Here is a 16,144-nt window from a genome sequence, read left to right as displayed (position 1 = left end):
AAGAGCTTAACTCCCTAGTTCCAACTGTATGTGCTCTGCAGTATGCTGACCAGCCTTTGGCATATTTTAAGGGATACGCTCTATGCCTCCTTTATTCAGTAACAATACAATGGTTCACTTATGAGTTTGCCATTGAGGCCTATGTCTCTACATAGGACATAGGCACAAGCTACGTTGTTAAAAGATGAGACTTCTTCGCTTCCTGGGGTTTGCAAACTGGCCTATTAGGGCTTCCATTGCTGTGATAGATCACCACAACCAAAAGCAGCTTGGAGAGGAAAGGGTTTGTTTCATCTTATAACTCCCAGGTCACACATAGAGGAATGCTTCTCGCTGGCTTGCTCAGTTTGCTTTCTTATACATCGCAGGGTCACTTCCTCAGGTTGGCACTGCCCACAGTGAGCTGGGCCCTCCCACATAGCATCAAGAAAATGCCTCACATACAGACTTAGTCAGAGGCCAGTCTGGAGGGGGCGTTTTCTCAGTTGGGGTTCCCTCTTTCCAAATGCCTCTAGCTTGTGTCAAGTCGACAACTTACCGAACACACAAACTATTCAAAGAAGATGTCTAAATTTAAGGATGAAATTTGCCTGGCCGTGGGAGTACAAAACTTTGATACCAGCGCTCAGGCCACAGAGTCTGGTGGGTCTCCGTGAGTTCAAGGCCTGCCTGTTCTGCACAGTGATTTCTAAATCAGCTAGGCCTACACAGTGAAACCCTTTCTCCAAAAGAAGAAGGGGGAAAAATGAATGAATGAAATCTAAATATCAGTAAGCAAATATGAGTAGAAGGAAATATACATTTAGGGATAGTCCCTAAATGACATGGCTAAATATACATTTAGGGATAGTCCCTAAATGACATGGCTAAATATACATTTAGGGATAGTCCCTAAATGACATGGCTAAATTGGGTACTGACCACAGTATCTCAGAGATAAAGAAATGGCAATATTCAAAGTCCAGCAATGGATAATGTGGTCAAGAAGTGTAGGCTGGGCGGTGGTGGCGCACACCTTTAATCCCAGCACTCGGGAGACAGAGGCAGGTGTATCTCTATGAGTTCAAGGCCAGCCTGGTTTGCAAAAGAGAGTTTCAGGACAGCCTGGGATGCTACACAGAGAAACCATGTCTTGAAAAAACCAAACAAACAAGCAGAGGTGGTATATAGGGGTAAGAGCAGGCTTGTGTGCAGGATGCATGTGACGCTGGGTGCAGAGAGCCCAGCCTTTCTAATACTCCTTCTTGTCTGATACCGTGTAATGTTGTTATTAAGTGAGTGGGAAATTATATTCTGTTAGAAGGTTTGGGGCTATTTTCAGTCCGATGCCCGCCCCCATACATGGTTAATTAGAAATAAACCAAGCACACTTGGCCAATGTTTTCCTACTTGAACTGTTAGCTTCACTTCTGTATGGCCTACCTCTTGGGGTCTAATTAAATTAACTTAAGCTTTTTATTCTTATTTAAAGTTAGTTGTGCCATCAGACACTTGATGATTTTTTTTTTTTTTTTTTTTTTTTTTGGTTTTTCGAGACAGGGTTTCTCTGTGGTTTTGGAGCCTGTCCTGGAACTACCTCTTGTAGACCAGGCTGGTCTCGAACTCACAGAGATCCTCCTGCCTCTGCCTTCCGAGTGCTGGGATTAAAGGCGTGCGCCACCACCGCCCGGCGACACTTGATGATTTATAAAGCCCCTTAACCCTTCGTCTTCAAAGTTGCCTAGTGATGAGTGGTTAAGTCAACATGAATATGTGTTCCTAGATAATCTTATCATCCAGTCTCTCTCTTTCATCAAATCTGAGTAGGTTTTTTTTTGTTTGTTTGTTTGTTTGTTTTATTCTCTTCAAGTGGAGCCCTCTCTCCCACTGTGGCCGACTCCTAGAATGTCTGAGGTAAAGCAGACAGGTTTAATTTTCCCCCGGGTTGTAGGTTCTTAGCCACCCTGAGGTGTCTGCCTAACTGCTGCTACTTCCTCTCACTTCCTTTTGAATCTCAGTGGAGAATTGTACCCTGGGACGATTTGAATCTAGAAAACTGATGAAGGGCTAGAAAGATGGCTCAGCAATTAAGAGTACTTGCTGGGTTTGATTTCCCAGCACCCACACAGCAGCTCACAAGCATCTATAACTCTAGTGCCAAGGATTACAGCGCCCTCTTCTGACCTCCAGGGGCACTGCATACATGTGATATACATGCACACAGGCAAAGTGTACACATACAACATCTAACATCAGAAAGTTCAATAGAGAAAGAAAAAAAACATCTTTTTTTTTTTTTAAGCGGCAAAAAGTGATTTCAAGTCTTGCTAGTGTTTTCTTGCCTCTTCAACTACGTGGTTGTTGTTGTTCTCGTTATGTATAATAATAGTCATAACAGCCGGGCGGCGGTGGCGCACGCCTTTAATCCCAGCACTGGGGAGGCAGAGGCAGGCAGATCTCTGTGAGTTCGAGGTCAGCCTGGTCTACAAGAGCTAGTTCCAGAACAGGAACCAAGAGCTACGGAGAAACCCTGTCTCGAAAAATCCAAAAAAAAGGGGGGGGAGGGGGACACTTCGCTGGTGTTGTTAATTTTCTCACCAAATAAGTGTCTTTTGCGCCTGTCATTCCAATCTCCGTTTAGAAGACTCAAACACAAAGCTGAGCTGTGAAACCAGTTTTTAACTGGGATTATCTAGTTCCAAAAATGCTTGGTTTGAGCATGCCCAGTGGAGACCTTTGAAGTACAGCTAGCTTGTCCCATCAGCAGAATTCTAACAAGGATTCTGAACGTGGCCACACAGCTGGGAGCCAGGGCAACAAGAACTGCTTTCTGGAGAGAAGAGGGTGCGTAAAAGCGGCGCACGGGGACCATGACGCCTAGACGGGCTCTCTCCGCTCCAGACAGCGGGCACTCGGTTTGGAAGTGGAGAGCGTTGTACAGACGGCTATGTCAGTATTCACCCACCCAGCTGCTCCCCACATCACCCTGTCATCCGGGTCATAAAACGTCTTGAGGCTTTCATTACCAAATTTGACGCCTTAACTTTGGTTTCAGGAGGAAAAAGCCTCTCCCTAAAAGCTAAGCAAATATTTTTCTATGAAGATGGCGACTGCACGGCAGATAGATTTAGCTACTATACTCTTGGTTTGTTGTCATGGGAAATGATTTTTTTTTCCCTTTGTCAGTGCAAATGGCGAAGTTTAATCCAGAAGACAAAATTTCCTAAGACAGCCAAAACTCAGTGAGAAACTAGCAGTCACGGCATTCTGGCAATGTGTCCCTTCTGGCAGATTCTGTAGTCTTCAACACAATTGCCCCTTGCTGTTCATTGTGTTCCTGCAACGGGGGTCACGTCCTACATCAGAGAGACTCACCATGAAATAGACGCTGCTGCCGAGCACTTTAAATCCCGTGCACCTGCAGTGGAGAGCGCTTGCCTTTGGATGAACTCTTGCAGGGCAGTCTGAAACTCCCCCAGCAATGCCGAAGAGGTTGCTGGTGAGCAGCAGTGATCCTGGGCCGGTGTCTACCAATGGAGGTGACAAGCCAGGAAATTCCGTATCTTCTCATAGGCAGTCCTATAGCTTTACATGAAAACTGATTGAATTTTTTTATTTGTTTTTTTTTTCAATAATATGTCAAATCTCCAGCTTTTTTTTTTTTTTTTTTTTTTTTTAACAATTTAAGCACTCAGAAAATACATACTTGATCTGTTTGCCCGGGGTCTCTGGCAGAGAGCTCGAAGACTCCTTTGACTAAAGAATTTTGACATTGTGATTTTTCAGTGCTTCTTTTACCTTTGAGCTTATTTCATCCTAGGGAGGCATGTTTCCCAGTTTGTTCTATTCTGATCTTAAGACTTAATCTTTACCAGATAATTTTTCAGTGATGAAAACTGTTGAAGGTTGTCACCTCAGAGCACCCAAGTGCCAGTTTCTGTATCTGGCTGCCAAGGATCCACCAATGCCATCCTTTCTCTTCTCGCCGTTTTGGACAGAGTTTTGTTTGTTTGTTTGCTCGGCTTTTCCTTCACTTTAAGGCAGAGGACAGACATGTGAGTGATGGTTCCCTACGAGTAATCTAATTCTGCAACTGGCATTGCTTACGTATATTTCAAGACACAGAACATACCTGGAATAAGCTTCAAGTGTTACAGTCTTCTCAAGCTGAAGCCTGTGTAGGAGATTAAGTATCAGGTTAGGGGAGTTCTTTAGGACTAGTAGCTTAGCAATAGCATGCTTATCTACCGTGTGCAAGGTCCTGGGTTCAATCCCTACTACCCCTAACTAAAGGATGGGTGTGTTTTTCATATAGAATTCTTCATTTATGGAGGGATCAGAACTCTAGTTTAGATCTTCGATTTCCTCGCAAAGTCCTGTGTGTTAAATATTTACTCCCTACGATGTCTTTCCTGGAGCATGGTTGAACCTATAAGAAGTGGGGCCTAGTGGGAAGTCTCTGGGTCCCTGGGAATATGCCTCTCCAGGAGATGATGGACCCCAGCTCTTCCCTTATGCTTTTGGTGCCCTCGTCACAAGGTAGCCGGCTTTGCTCTACCACATACTTTGATCATGAACTTCGGCTGTTTTGTGAGGGCACATAGTAAACTCGCCAATTAGTAACAGACAGGGGCCTCTAAAACCGTCAGAGAGAAGCCAACATTTTCTTTCTGTGTAGAAGACTAACTGGAAAGGCAGCATAGAGGAGGCCATCTTCAAAACAAAACATGTCTTCCATTAGCATCACGGACAAAGAAGTGGTTTGCTCTAATCTCAGCAAGACAGTTCTGGGGGGTGGGGGCGATTTGACAGTCGAGCCCCACTCAATAAAACCACTCCTCCCCCCAAGTCTAGGTCCCTGCAGTTCCCCCTGGAAGGATCTGAGCAGTTCACCAACGTCGAATTTAAAAAGTAAGACTAGCCTAAAGGGCATTGCTTTGTTACAGGAGAGCCCCGGACCATGGCCCCTAATCCCCACTCGCTGTATTTGGGGGATGGAGTCTCTTCCCTCCTGAGGATGCTCATTAGTTTTACTAAATGTGAAAAACAGATTCCCCCGTGTTTAGGAACTTGACCCGAGTGGGTAACTTGATTCTTTTGGCTGGAGTCAGTTAAATGTTTTAAGCCTCTGAAATACATTGTGGTATATTTTCATCGTAAAAAAAATAAAAAAGAACATCGCATAGGAGAAACATTTGTACAGCAGCCAGCCAGGGAGTATCATGTAACGTGCTTAGAGTTTCCCCATCAGCCTGTTCAGAGGCCAGCATCACCACTTCCCTAGCGAAATACATGCAGGTAGAACACTGGCGACGTTTGGTGCTGTCCCTTCAACCGTGTGTTTTATGAAGAGGCTGGATAAATCTGGTGCAGATGGTTAGAGTGGAGCACACATGTGCCCATAAGTGAGCGCCACATGAGGGGATTGGTGATCTCTGCCTAGTGTGCTCTTCAGAACTCCCTGTTGTGAGTTAGCCTCAGAAACAAGGAGGTTCACTTTTAGAGACTGTGGCTCTGGGTCTTCAGAATGGAAACAGCCCCTCACTTGGATGGCTTTGCCATCCTGTCCTCAGTACCAACTCAAATGCTCAGGCAGTAGAGAGCAGATTTCTTTTTGCTTTGATTCTCTTGGGATAAGTAAATCCTCATTCTAATTCCTCTCAGGAGAGTTGCTTTGCGCCGTTAAAGTCACTGTTTCCAAGCATGTGCGTATACATGTACATACACGGGTGGCTTTTAAATTATCCGTTATTTCTAAGTCCAGACATAAGTCCAGGGAATGTTTTCATTAGAATGTTCTAGAATTTGTGGAGTTGCAGAGGTGTCTGGTCAGAACATTAAACATTCTCTTCCTTTCTATCTTTTTTTTATTATTTTCTAATTGCAAACATACTTCCAGTTCCTTCCCAACTACACAAACCCCAACCATTACCTCACCAGTGCTTAAGAGAACTGTGGGTGTATTTCTCAAGGAAGCAGGCATTTTTGTCTCGTTCTCTGCCTTTTCTGGACTGGAGTTAATTGGCAAATTTATTTTTCTTACCCCCTCAGGCACCACCAAGTCTGAGGATCGTGCTGCCTTGCTGAAGAAATTCAATGAACCTGGGTCCCAGTATTTCATTTTCTTGCTGAGCACACGAGCCGGGGGCCTAGGTTTAAATCTTCAGGCCGCGGACACGGTGGTCATCTTTGACAGCGACTGGAATCCTCATCAGGTACGCCCAGGCTTCCCTCTGGAGAGGAAGGGCAAGATTATCAGTTCCATCACTCACATTTATAGGACAGAGCACATTTCTAAATGACCGGGCAATTTCTCCAAAGGAGAAATAGCCCAGCCAATTATTAGGGCTGTTTTCTTATCTCCCTTGGAGCACAGCGATTTCCCTGTTATACCCAAGCCCGCCAAGAGCCCAGGAGTGGACTGGAAAACTCAGTTTCTTCTGTCTTAATCCCATCTCTTGGGATTGCCGTTGAGCAAATTGCATCTGGTGAAGGATAAATCAAAACGTTCCAGGGGCGCGGGGTGGAACTCAGAGGCAGACTGTGAGCTGAGTTTTCAGGAGGCTCTGTGTTCACCCTCCAGAACCAGTGATAGTAAAAACAGGCTGAGGAACACAGCGGCTAGTCCTCCCTGAGTCCTCCCTCTGCACAGGCCTCCTGGTATGCCTTGCTCCACTTGTTCTCACTGTCACCCTAAAAGGTCACGAATGTTAGTTACTGTTTACGTTTTTGCTATTAAGGAAACTGAGTTCCAGGCAAGCTAAATAACTTCCTCATGGACAGTTCACATAGGCTTCTTAACCTTCTGGGTTTTTTAAAAGTCATTTAAAATCACGAAAAAGAAAATATCCTATGGAGACTGTTTTTATTAGCCTTTGTTTTTCTAGGTAGCGTTAGATGTGTTCTTTTAAAGGGATATTTTGGTGGTTCCAGAATAAATGTTGGCTAGATCATTCATGTCACAGGTTTCCTAAGAAACCCTGGGACAGGAGGCATCTGCCTGTAAGATACAGGGTAAAATGATACCAGCAGCGTTTCATTCATATCGTCACCATCCCTGGATTCCAACTGCTAAAAGGAGGGACTGCACTTGTCACGTGTGAACACAGACTTTGTCTGTCTCACCCAGCCTTCTCAGCACTTGGCTGTCCTCGACTGTAACATGCTCATCTTGTGGTAATTGGGGAAGGCTGAGTGGTAGGGACTTCCGGAAAGTGCCGCTGACCGGAAGTGGAGTGCAGGGTTACATTAGAATTGAAAGACAGCCCTGCTTCCTACTGGCTGTCCCCCCACCCCAGGTATCTCATTCAGTGAGCCTGGGTACCTCTGCTGAGTGTTGGTCCTCCTCATTCTCTGTGGACAAGAAGATTGGCACTAACGTAAGGGCAGGAGCCCCCACCAGAGTCTGTTTGCTTCAAGTTCAGAAACAACTTTTATGTATTTATTTCAATATCCCTGATTACATTCTGTAGTTCGGGCAGGATTCCTATCAGAGCGACAGATCTGTGCTTTTTTCTCCCTCTCGGTGTCACTGTCAGACCTACCTGGAAGTGAAGGGAGAATGCAAGAGTTTGTACCAACCAAATCTTGCATTCATCAGACTATCCTCAAGCTCTTGATGAGAAACACAGCTTTGGATTTCCTTTTTTTAAAAAAGATTTATTTATTAAAATAATGTAAACAGTGTTCTGCCTGCATATATGCCTACACATCAGAAGAGGGCGCCAGATCTCAGTATAGATGTTGTGAGCCACCATGTGGTTGCTGGGAATTGAACTTGGGTTAAGAGTAACCATCTCTCCAGTCCCTGGATTTCTGCTTTTACCTGGAAGCTCCATGGCTATACAACAAAAACAGTCAACCATAAAGTCTTCAGAGAGGCCATCTTCTCAGCTGGGCTCTTGAGTTCAGATATCATGTCTTAGTCAGTGTTCTAGTGCTGTGCAGAGACACCAGGACTACAGCAACTCTTGAAAAGAAAACACTTAGTTGGGGCTGGCCTACCGATCAGAGGTTCATTTCAATATCATCGTGGTGGGAAGCAGCATTGCAGCACACAGGTAGACATAGTGCTGGAGAGGTAGCTAAGAGTTCTACATCCGGATCCTCAGGCAGCAGGAAGAACAAACCACACTGGGCCTGGCTTGAGCTTCTGAAACATCAAGTCCAGCCCTAGTGACACGCTTCCTCCAACAAGGCCACACCTCCTGGTTGTGCCACTCTCTATGGGCCCATGGGTGCCATTTTCATTCAAATCATCACACATAAATGAGAGGTGTGAAGTTTGAGATTACTGATTGAAATCCCAGACATAAATAGGCCCTTGTGGCACCTGTCTGTAATGTCAGTTGTAAGGGAGGCAGAAGGCAGAAACAGGAAGATTACGATTAAGATTAATCCCATTTGGTGGTAGGGAGTGACTTCAGGGCCAGCCTAGGCAATTTAGTGATACTTTGTTTTAAAAAGTAAAAGTAAGCCAGGTGGTGGTGGTGAAAGAAAAAACAAAAACTAAACAAACAAAGAAGACAGGTGAATGCCTTTAATCCCAGCGCTCAGGAGACAGAGGCAGCTGGATCTCTGAGTTTGAGGCCAGCCTGGCCTACAGAGATTGTTCCAGGACAGCCAGGGCTATACAGAGAAACCCTGTATTGAAAAAGGGAAGGAAGGAAGGAAGGAAGGAAGGAAGGAAGGAAGGAAGGAAGGAAGGAAGGAAGGAAGGAAGGAAGGAAGGAAGGAAAAAACAAAAAAGGTAAAAGCAGGGCTTAGATGTATGAGGCTGGGGATTTAATCTCCAGTACTGCCCCAAACAAACAAACGAAGAACAAAAACTCAAAGTAAAAAAAAAAAAATAGAGAGAGAAGTTTCAGAAATAGTAACCCAGCCAGTAATTATAGCACTTAGCTCTTGTTTATGCCATGCAACCTAGGGATTTGCATTCTCCAAACCTCCCCAACTGTGACTACTTTCCAAATAGACAGGTGATCTAGTTATACAAACCCGAATTGCTACCTCTGCCACCAAAACCATTGCAACAAGTTCCCAAAGACTCTTGGAGTTCCCACCTTGTCCCTGTCATCTGCCACCACCCGCACTTTAGTGTTGTGGGTTTATCAGCCTCTTTTATACAGAGGGCAGAATATTACCCCTTCTGGGTAAGCATGGTCTAAGATTATCCCTTCTGAGCAAACCTGGTCTGCTACTCCCTGAAAGAGGAGACTAATTTTCAGGTTCGGAGCATAAATATGAAGCTGGTAGTTGGTGAAGGGACTAGTCTTTTCGGAGAGCACAGTTTCAGCTTCTGGCTCAGAGAGCCCAAATCTTTACTTTTGATCTCTGTGACCAAAATGTTTGGCTCACTCACCTGATTCTAATGGAAAGGTTGGTGACACAGAGCCTGTCATTGGCTGTCACCGATGTGAAGATGTGTTGGGAGAGATGAGGTTCGAGCCCTCCACAAGGAGTTTACATGAATTTGTTCACCTATCTTCTGAGGGCAAACTTCTGCCCAGTTTCCAAGGTCCCTGCAGCAGAAACAAATCTCCTGGGCACACCTTTGTCCACTGTCCCCTTGTGTTGCACAGATGGCAGGAACCTGGGCTGGTTGAAAGGACAAGCTTATAGCTGAGTGTCAGCCATGTTCAAAGTGCAATGCCAGGAGTGCAAGAAAGAGCATAGACCTTCGTCCTAAAATCATGCCCAAACACGCACTGGCGCGAGCATAAACAGCTGATCAGCAACAGACCTGGTCCCTCGCCTGGACCATGTCACTACAAAGGCCATGCCCCGGCATTTTTGTTTGAGTAGCTATAGTTAGGTGATGGCTTCCGAAGTTTATGAAAGTTTTTATTTAAAGATTTAACTAAAACCTTTTTTACATTACTCCAGGCAGTGGTGGTGCACACCTTTAATCCCAGCACTCAGGAGGCAATGACAGGTGGATCTCTTTGAGGCCAGCCTGGTCTACAGAGTGAGTCCCAGGAAAGGCTCCAAAGCTACAGAGAAACCCTATCTCAAACAAACAAACAAACAAACAAACAAACAAAAAAACCCACCTTTTTCCTATTATAAGATTAACACATTTAAAGTAGAGGAAACTTAAATATCTATAAGCAAAAGGAAAACTATTAAAGATAACGCTTCTAGTCCTACCAGTGGGCGGTGTAAGCATTGCTGGCTTGCTGGTGTTTGACGTTCTCATCTTGTTTGTGGCGTTGGTGGATGTGCACATTAGGGACCAGGTGTATGTGCTCCTTCACAAGTAGTTGTCACCCACATCTCTGTGTCACCGAGTCTTCTGATGATTTGTGTCTCTGCCTTGCATCCTGCAATAATGGCAATCTGGTACTGCTGAATGTTTACTTTTTTGAAAAAAAAAAAAGACAGAAATGATAGGTAATGTTGAATAATGCCCATTCTTATTTATAAATATTTATGTCTACCCTTGGTAGTTTCTTCAGGATAAATTCCAAAAGTGAATTCTGAGACAGAGTCATGCCCAATGTTTACAGTTTGGCATACCATGCCAGTTTTCCCCCACTCCCTCCCTCCACCCCCAGTTCATTACTTTATTGTCCTACTGGCAATCACTTGCACGTCCAGATCTACTAGGATGTACTTGTAAAATGAATACTGAGTCTTTGATAGGGCTAGGTCCAGGAATTGGGTAGCTGGTCAGTCACTATCTGTACAATGTATGTAGGTTTGTATGTATAATGATATGTACATGTATATGTATATGTGTGTGCAATGCATGAAAATACAGTTCAGTAATTCAGTGTTGTCATTGCATACTACACATGCCAATGAAGAGACTGTGTCTTCCTACTTAAAAATGTTTTTGTAGGTAATAATTTAAATCTTAATTCTGACATCAGATGTATTGGGTTTTGTTTCAATGAAGGGCAAATTTTCATGGCAAACCTACCTACAGGTAGGTAACCTGTTTTTAGAGCTAGATTTCAAATCCTGAGATGATATTACTTCACTTGGTGTGGTTAATTTAAGCCCAGATTTGTCAATGGGAAATGACCTTGAATTTTTCCAAAGACAATAGCTTGTGTGTGTGTGTGTGTGTGTGTGTGTGTGTGTGTGTTTACATGTAAGCAAAATCTAACCTTTGTAAAGGCTGGTTATGTAACCCTCCCACACCTCCCTCTAAGGTAGCCCTGTGTGCTGGGTTAATCCAGGTCCCTGGACCCTCACAGCTTATATTGTTCTCAAAAACAGGATCTGCAGGCCCAAGACCGAGCTCACCGCATCGGTCAACAGAACGAGGTCCGGGTGCTGAGGCTCTGCACCGTCAACAGTGTCGAGGAAAAGATTCTTGCAGCTGCAAAATACAAGCTGAATGTGGACCAGAAGGTTATCCAGGCGGGCATGTTTGATCAGAAGTCATCCAGCCACGAGCGGAGAGCGTTCCTGCAGGCCATATTGGAGCATGAAGAGGAGAATGAGGTATAATAGAAAGCCGAGTTTCAGAAATCTAACAGTGACCTTTTGTCTCCAAAGGATTAAAAATAACGTCTTTGTTCCTTAAAGAATTTTGTTAATTAAAATGACTAAATTAGCTGCTATCTTATAACCCAAACACAGAAACCGTCTTAAAGTTATTCATATGAGTGTCTTAAGAACTATTACCAAAGGACTTTCGAAAGCTTAGCCTGTGGGTGCTTCCCTCTCCTCTTGGGGGTTGGGTACCACCAATTATATTTTATTGTATCGTGAGCGCTGCCCCCTATAGGAAACCTGTGGGATTGCAGGGATTATGCTTTGTAGAACTCCAGTTAGATAGGCTAAGTCCTACGTCATTATTTTTTTCTTCCCCTGGTACTTCAAAACACCTGTCGCTGTTGCTTTTTAATCAGGGATGGGACTACTTTCAACACACTTTTAGGACAGCCTTTCACGGGTTTCTTAGGTCATGAGTTTGGAAACCTTGGCCTTAACCTCGACAGAAAGGATCTTTTTTAGAACAGAGCAGGGGGGAGAACAAAGAGTCCTAAAGTCTCTATGTACAAAACTCGCCAAAGTTGTGCAAACAGGTTTTTATTATATGTCTTTTATCACATCATTTTATTCTTTTAGATGACCAGTTTCAGACATTTTATACTAAATATTCACTCACACACACACACAAACACACAAACACATTCAAATACACACACACAAACACACGCACATACACACACACATACATGCACGCACATACGCAGGCACACAGCCTGAAGTGAACTTGAAGTACATTTAAGAACACATCTGTAACATCTAGAATGCAGACTAGCAACATCATGGAGCTGTCCGGCAATGAACACATTTGCTTTTGTGTACTCGGGCTTAGAAGTTAGAGCATAGTCTATTTTACATATTTTCATGGAATACTATTCTCATTTGCATGTCTGCAGTTTGGCTTTGTGTTTTTCAAGTCCTCTATAAATTAAAAATTAAATTCTTTTAAAAGTCTTTTATTTATTTTTTTCATTGAAAATAGATATTTTTTTTCATGTAATACATTCTAATTATGGCTCCCCATCCTCCATCTTCTCCCGGGTCCTTCCCAGCTCCCCACCCACCCAAATCCGCATCAGTTCTTGCTCTCTTACTCTCTTATTTGTGATGGCATCAGTTGGAGATGATTCCTGGGTTAGGGGTGTGGGTCTGTGTCCACTTCCACTCTGAGAACCGGAATCCCGTCAGGTCCAGACTTGCGCAGGCCCTGTGCATGCTGCTGTATTTGCATTCTCTGTGAGCCAGTCCTTCTGTGCCGAGAAGTCCTTGTTTCCTTGTGTCCTCCACACCCTCTGCCTCTCAGAGTCCTTCTGCCCCCTCTTTCACAGGATTCCCTGAACCTTGAGGGTAGGGAAGTGATGGAGACATCCCATGTAGGACCCAGCGGTCCACGATCTCTCGCTCCCTGCACCTCTCTGTATTTATTCCTGTCTACAGCAGGAGTAATCTTCTCTGATGATGTCTGAGCAGCTGATCAAGAACCTGAACTATGAGTGTAACAGAATGTCATTAGAGTCATTTCATTGCCATATTCTTTTAGCAGAACAGTGGTGTTGGGTTTTCCCTTAACGTCCCTGGCCTGTTAGCCTCAGGTTCTTGCCCACCCATCTCGTGGAGTGGGCCTTAAATCCAATCAGATTTGCTGGCTCGTTCCACAGGCTTTGTGACATTGTAGTACTAGCACCTCTTGCATTCTTGTCACCACTGCTGATCGAAGGCTTTGCAGCTGCACTGGTGTTTACCTTTCTGCTTTGGCATAGCATGCGGAGTGTCTTCCAGGACCTTGGCAGACACTAGTCAGTAAAGGGGAGCTCTAGGTAGGCACCTCCGTTTGACTTCTCCGTGTTCAGTGAGTTGTGTAGGTGTAGTCTTCAGCAGTAGGGCTTTGCCATAGGTTTGTGGAGAGCAACCAATAGTCCTGAAAATACTCTGGGTGTTTGGAGGCTCCCATGGGGCACCTTTGGCCAACAACTCGATTAGATGTAACCCATTTCCAGAACTAGTGTCTTCATCTGATGACAGGAGATGTCTACATAGGAACTCCTTCTCCTCCCCCCCCCCCCCGTTATTTGGTGTTTCAATTCGGATCACCTTCATATACATATATGCTTTAGAGTTTTAGTTTGAGCTGTCTCTCCCTGTATCCCCTCCCTCACCCCTTTTTCTCACTCCATACCCATCTAATCCTCCCATCCAGTTTCCACCCCCATCTGTCCATAACTATTTTATTTCTCCTTCCTAGGAAGATACATTCCCCCACTAGTCCCCTGCTTTCTACCTGTGATTATATGGATTATAGCATGCCCATCAAAGGCTTTAAAGCTCATATCCATATATAAGTGAATACATGTTCGCATGTGAAGTAGAAGCTGATAGGTAAAAGAGTCCTGAATCTTTGCAAAGTGAAGAGTGTTTTGCTATCGTGCCTCCTTATTTGCCTGCCTTAAATATACCTGACCAGTTGCCTGCTGAATTTCAGGAAATGATGAGAAATAAAATTGTTCATATGCACTCGAACATCCGCACGCATCTAAAACCTTTTTACAAAGCTCAAATCATTCACCATTTCTGGTTTTTAAAGTTGAAGATTTGCTACAGACTTAGGAGTCAGATTGCCAGGTGCCTTTTGATTTTGTCTGTATATTTGGCCCTTTCCTGAAACACTGTGGGCTAGTGAGGTGGCTTAGCAGGTAAAGGTGTTTGCCACCAAGCCTGCCAAACCGAGTTTTGGCCCTAGGACCCACAACTTGGAAAGTGACAACTGACCCACACAAGTTGTCTTTTGATATCCACACATACACCATAGCACATGTGTTTCTGCAATAAATAAATACTGAATAAATAATATAGTAACTATTAAGTACATTTCAAATAATAAATTATGTGAGAAAAATATTTAGCCCACTGTTAAATAGCATATACAGTGGAAGGAGCCGGTACTCGTTAGGAGTCTCCACTGCATTCTTGTTTACTGTTTGAAAGACCTTGTAAAGATGTTTTTTTGTTGTTGTTTTTTTTTTTTTTTTTTTTTTTTTTTGGTTTTTCGAGACAGGGTTTCTCTGTAGCTTTGGAGCCTTTCCTGGAACTAGCTCTGTAGACCAGGCTGGTCTCAAACTCACAGAGATCCGCCTGCCTCTGCCTCCCAAGTGCTGGGATTAAAGGCGTGTGCCACCACCGCCCGGCCCCTTGTAAAGATGTTACCTGCCCAGGTGAGATGATGGGCGAGGAAGCCTGGAGTTTTCAGGGCCCCCTAAACCACTGGGAGAGACTGATCTCCCTCAGGCATGCAGACCACCGTGTAGGGCCTCCAGGAGAGCTCCAGGCTAACTCTTCCTCACTGTTAGCATCCTACTGGGGCTCCATGTCCCTCCCTGAATAAGCCTGTGTCAGGCAACTGTTACCAGGCTCTAGTGGTCTGTGCCCTGATGGAAAGCCAACGGGAGCCCTTTGCAGACTGCAGTGAATGGCTTCCGTCCCAACCGTCCAGGGCAGTGCAGGGTGCCACGATCACAGCTGGCCTGGAGTGTGAGAGTACAAAGAACACAGCAAGAGTTCTTGCAAACTTTCCAGATACTTTGTGCCCTGGGGACTCAGGTCTCTGTGAATAGTGCCCTGCCAGTTTCTAGGAGAATCCGTATCTTGCCCAGGGACATCTATGGCCTCTTTGTGTGAGTGGAAATCACAGGTGGCTTTGGGGACAGTGAAGGCAAGTGAAGACCTCTGTTAGCTGGTGCTTTAGCCAGGCACATGATATTGTAAGGGCTGAGCCTCCTCTTCCAGCTAGTCTGCCCCCTCGTCGTGTGAAATAGAATATTTAGACAGATTGGCTTTCATCAACATGGGGGTGAATTAAATTGGAAGGGTTTTCAGAAGTAATTATTGTCTTGAATCACATACTTTATTGAGTTGCATTCATTTCTAGGACTGATTAAGCCCTTGCAGTGCGCAAGGTGTCTTGGGAGCTGACATCATCTAGCTTAGGTTGCTGGTAGTTTTTAAACTCGTGGGAGCAACAACATACTATTAGTTCCTAAGCCCCTGAGAACCGTTGGTGTCTGAGAAATTAGCAGATAATGTGCCTTTGTTTAACTGAATAGAAAATTTAGGAACTTTCAGGCCTTATGTAATCTTTTGTTGTTTTTGAACTTCATTAGATTGTTTTAATTGGGTGGAGTTTGGGGATATTTTTTGTATTGATAGTTTCTAATTGATCTGAACCATAGTTTTAACCACCATCAGAAAACCATTGATTGGACATCTTAAAGGTTCTCTTTCCATACCTATGTATGATTTTTTTTTCTTGTTCTGATACTTAGTGGCAAAACTCATTGTTCTGGGTAAATCTTTGAAAATAAGCACATTCACGTTTTCAGTGCCATAGGTGGAATTACTGGGATTAACATTAAGTAATGGTCTCCTGTGGATTTCTGTAGTTAAGGCTGGCAGTGGCATCCTCCTGTGAAGTAGATGTCACGCCTATGTTGCCGATGAGGTCATGGAGGCGGGGAGACATTAAGTAGCTTGCTGTAAAAGTTACAGAAAAGATCCCCACCCAGGAGAGCTGGTGTTTCTTAGAGAGCAGATTTCCCACCCTAGACAGATTCCCTGCAGCCAAAGAGGGTTTGCAAAGCTCTCAACTTATGAATGGCAGGTACTAAAC

At 44.3% G+C, this 16,144-nt stretch overlaps 1 protein-coding gene across 4 annotated transcripts in view; it reads left to right on the top strand.

Moving 5' to 3' along the window:
• Smarca2 (SWI/SNF related, matrix associated, actin dependent regulator of chromatin, subfamily a, member 2) overlaps positions 1-16,144 on the top strand; it is a 167,918-nt gene that overhangs the window by 94,213 nt on the left and 57,561 nt on the right. For all 4 annotated transcript variants that reach the window (XM_057777157.1, XM_057777158.1, XM_057777159.1 and 1 more), the window contains exons 24-25: positions 6,031-6,194; positions 11,206-11,433. In XM_057777157.1, coding sequence (XP_057633140.1) covers positions 6,031-6,194; positions 11,206-11,433 — 392 coding nt within the window. The remainder of the gene's footprint in view (positions 1-6,030; positions 6,195-11,205; positions 11,434-16,144) is intronic.

Source organism: Chionomys nivalis, chromosome 8 (genome assembly GCF_950005125.1).
Source record: "Chionomys nivalis chromosome 8, mChiNiv1.1, whole genome shotgun sequence".
Lineage (NCBI taxonomy): Eukaryota > Metazoa > Chordata > Mammalia > Rodentia > Cricetidae > Chionomys > Chionomys nivalis.
Note: the sequence above shows the minus strand (reverse complement) of the source record. Positions and strands in the feature narration are given on the sequence as shown.